Source organism: Triticum urartu, unplaced genomic scaffold (genome assembly GCF_003073215.2).
Source record: "Triticum urartu cultivar G1812 unplaced genomic scaffold, Tu2.1 TuUngrouped_contig_6099, whole genome shotgun sequence".
NCBI classification, from domain to species: domain Eukaryota; kingdom Viridiplantae; phylum Streptophyta; class Magnoliopsida; order Poales; family Poaceae; genus Triticum; species Triticum urartu.
The window spans coordinates 1-3,661 of record NW_024116829.1 but is presented as its reverse complement, the minus strand read 5'-3'; the positions used below and the strand labels follow the sequence as shown (position 1 = coordinate 3,661).

Sequence of the window (3,661 nt, the reverse complement as noted above, 5' to 3'; positions counted from 1 at the left end):
TTTACTTTGAGGTATCAAGCCATACATGTGATGGTATTTTCCAAAATATGCATTTTTAGACGGTAACAAACTACAATCTATAGTATAAACTGACATAAAGGAGATAAGCCTGTATAACAGCAAGATTTTTTTATGAATACTGGTATTGTGTGACGCTATAATTATGGCCAAAAAATATCCCAACGGCCCAGAAAAGATGATAGTGTCATTCTAAACTTACAGATCCTACCTAAATTATCTGGCAACAGTGACTGGTCTATCTATAGTTTGTGACGGCCCAGTGGCTACCTCTAATCTTTCTGCATCATCAACCTTTTCCTTGTGAAAAGATTTGCTTTCCAGTTTTCGTGGATAGAAAATAGCCAGGTAGTTCATTTCCCTCCAGCAGCAAACGTGTTCTGTTGCAGCTGCTTATAGTCAGATCAACAAAATAGCAAAAATGCTTCAAAATATGTGATTGAACTGTACCCATCTGCAACTGGAAGCAATTCCATCATGCACAGCAGGAAGTTTCATCTCAGCTAGTCCAACACTGGTAATAAACTTCAGTGACTTTGATAGGGCCGAACACCATCCATGAGCTAAAACGAGTTATGCTGCTTTGATATTCGAAAGTTTTTGAGTAATTTGATAAGCTCATATGTCCTCACGTCATGACCCAATCGGAGGCACAAGTCCAAAGGAGCCAATCCATCCTGTGGTAATCATAAAACAAATTTACTTTCCTATTTAGTGGAAGACAGATGGATCATAAACATGATTGGGCTAGGAACCTGATATCATTAGAGAAGTAGGTAAGATATGTGAAATGAGCTTGAAAGCAGTTAATTTGTTCTCATTTGTGAAATAGAAAAACAAAAAATCACAGATTACTTACTTGATTTTTCAAAGTTCTATTAGCACCTTTTAGTAAGAGTAGCCTCACAATATCGGTTCTCTGTGTTTGCACGGCTAGATGCAACGGTGTCCAGCCATACTGAGAATTGAACAAGTTAAAGCAGTTAAACCATAAGAAAACAAGACAAGACAAGACAAGAGACAAGACAAGAGACAAGACAAGAGACAAGACAAGCAGAGATAATTCTTGAGCTTAACATACATCATCTGGACGATTGATATCAACATTGTAGAGCAATAGCGTTTTTATAGTCTGATTGCATGCTGTTTGGACAGCATAATGCATTAGGGTTGCACCATCCTGTAACACCGAAGTTGCACCGTTGAGTTAATGGAATTAAAAAATTCAAATACAGAAGGAATCTACTCCCTCTGTTCCGAATTACTTGTCTTGGATTTGTCTAGATACGGATGTATCTAGACTCATTTTAGTGCTAGATACCTCCGTATCTAGACAAATCTAAGACAAGTAATTCGGAACGGAGGGAGTAGAAGCTAACCCGCTGCAGTAATGCCTACAGGAAGTGATATACCTTAACACAAAATAGAAGAACCAATGCAAATATCTAAAGAACAAAACTGAAAACAAACAACATCAACATATTATTCAAGATTAACCCCATCATGAAAGCAAACAACATCACCATATAATCCAAGATTAACCACATGTAATATAACAGAACATTCTTGGAATTTGCTATTTAAAACTGTTTCAAAGATATGTAAACATAGGATATACTCACTCTATCACAGACAGATGGATTTGCTGAATTCCTTAAGAGATAGTTGATGATAGCATGCTTCTTCGAAATAATTGCTTTATGAATTGCTGGCAAACCATCCTGAGGAGACCAGAAAAGGTCAATAATGGTAACAAGATATCACAAAGATACCATGCCTTCTACGCGTGTATCTGCTTATGATGAGATAGCTCAACATTTAGAGAAGAAACTACCTTATCAAGTGCATTTACATCCACCTTATGTTTCAGAAGATTGTCCAATAGATAGAAGTCTCCTGATGCAGCAAGGGTGTGAAGTGGCAGCCACTTACTCTACAAGAAGAAGACACAAGGTGTATCAACTGTCAATGTGCAGATATTGCAGAGGAGCTAACATGGCAGTAGCAAATACCATCAGACATAGGTCATGAGGCAGAACATGCATGAATGTTAGGAGAAAATATGTTAGCAAGGCTAAAATACCAGGAGCACATTGACTGTTCCTAAAACTGAATGATGGCTAAATGACTTAACAGCAGCTAAAATACTCTGAACAGGAACCACTTACAGAAGCAGCACCTTCCAGATCAGGTAATCTCCTGTTCAGAAGAACCTTTTCCTCATCCGTGAACAGCTTCCGGCGACCTAAAGTAATGAAAGATTATTCATAGGAACAACTGCAGTGTTAGAAGAACTATACAGCATATAGAAGTTGACCCGCACAAAAAAACAGCATATAGAAGTTGTGCCAGACTGCCTGTACACTTGATCCCAAATACATCACACTTTTTTTTTGTCTAATATACCAAACTGGAAGTGACATAGATTCCTCAGACGAGTTGGTATAGCCTCTAAAATTGTAGTACTATCAGTCTGTTTCAATGATAGTTAAAGTTTGCACTTGTTATAATATTGCCCTAATGGTTACAAAATTTCAAAATCGCAATCATAAGAATGTTCTTTCAAAAATAAATCCCATGGTATCAATTTTCTATAACTTAACTCACATATTATTGGATTAATTGTAATTTTATTGGCCAAAGAATTTAGGCAGTCAAAACATGCCTTAGATCTAGGAACACAGGGAGCATCACCTAACTAGAGGTTCTGATTATATAGTATGATACTCAGCATCACGGATACTTACCAATAACAATAATATCAGTACTCAAGGTTTTATATCATGAGTTTGGGCAATGTAGTTGACCAACTTTGAAGCGTTTGGGCATTAACTTAAGTCATATAACTTCGAAGTGTTATTCTGAGCATTTGGTCAAAGTCAGTACATTCAGTACCAACAAATTGATAACGTGGCATTCAGAGTGCAGATAATGCATAATGGATTGCCGCTGGAGACAATCAACCAGGGATAAGAGATTGCACATTTCTCCGATAACTTCAGTTTAGTGCTGTGCCCTCTGGTGTAGCAGACTAAATTTGCAATAGTCAAACAACATGCCTGCTTTTACTTCATTTGGCTTTGTCCCAACACATAAATTCTAATTGGCTAATTGGTATACTGAAACCGAAAATTCCGCTTGCAAAATAACTCGCCTACTGTTCAATGATAGCTCACAGTTTCAGGAGTACTCCAGTTTCAGCAAACCATCCTGAAGGAAGACTCAGTATATTTACTTGGCTAATTGCTACAATACCATGCAACATTTCTGTAATTCGCCTACTGTTTAATAATAGCTCACATGTCATATTATCAACAATGGAAAGGATTCTGAAAGAAAATTTAGTATGGCAAAACAGAAGTTGTGGAACTCACTCCTCGCGCTCTTGCCATCCTCCGTCTCGCCTGGGACATACTGGCTACTGTTAAACAGCTCCGCGATGTCCTCAAGACTGACCGAGTCCATCGCCGTCCTAGGATTCCTGGGCGCCGCGCGTGTCCCGGGAGGCGGAGGCGGCGGAGCCTCCACCTTCTCCGGCGCAAGGGACATCTCCTCGAGCGGCTCGACGTGGTTGCTCGCGACGCGCCCGGGCTCCGCGTCCAGCCTCACCTCGCTGTACGCGCGGGACCTGCTCTCGAGCGGA

At 39.5% G+C, this 3,661-nt stretch overlaps 1 protein-coding gene across 1 annotated transcript; it reads right to left on the bottom strand.

Moving 5' to 3' along the window:
* Positions 1-605: 605 nt before the first annotated feature.
* Positions 606-3,655, bottom strand: LOC125530135 (ankyrin repeat domain-containing protein, chloroplastic-like). Its single transcript, XM_048694536.1, has 7 exons — positions 3,393-3,655; positions 2,187-2,263; positions 1,853-1,951; positions 1,641-1,739; positions 1,100-1,198; positions 878-976; positions 606-773 (listed from the first exon to the last, which is right to left on the bottom strand). The coding sequence occupies exons 1-7, from the start codon at positions 3,565-3,567 to the stop codon at positions 726-728; spliced, it is 696 nt and encodes a 231-aa protein (XP_048550493.1). The 5' UTR covers positions 3,568-3,655; the 3' UTR covers positions 606-725.
* Positions 3,656-3,661: the final 6 nt, after the last annotated feature.

Coding starts and splice junctions, on each gene's coding strand:
- LOC125530135 (XM_048694536.1), bottom strand. CDS start 3,567: ATGTCCCTTGCGCCGGAGAAGGTGGAGGCTCCGCCGCCTCCGCCTCCC. Junction 2,264..3,392: donor GGATGGCAAGAGCGCGAGGA/GTGAGTTCCACA, acceptor TCATTACTTTAG/GTCGCCGGAAGCTGTTCACG. Junction 1,199..1,640: donor ATCCATCTGTCTGTGATAGA/GTGAGTATATCC, acceptor TCGGTGTTACAG/GATGGTGCAACCCTAATGCA.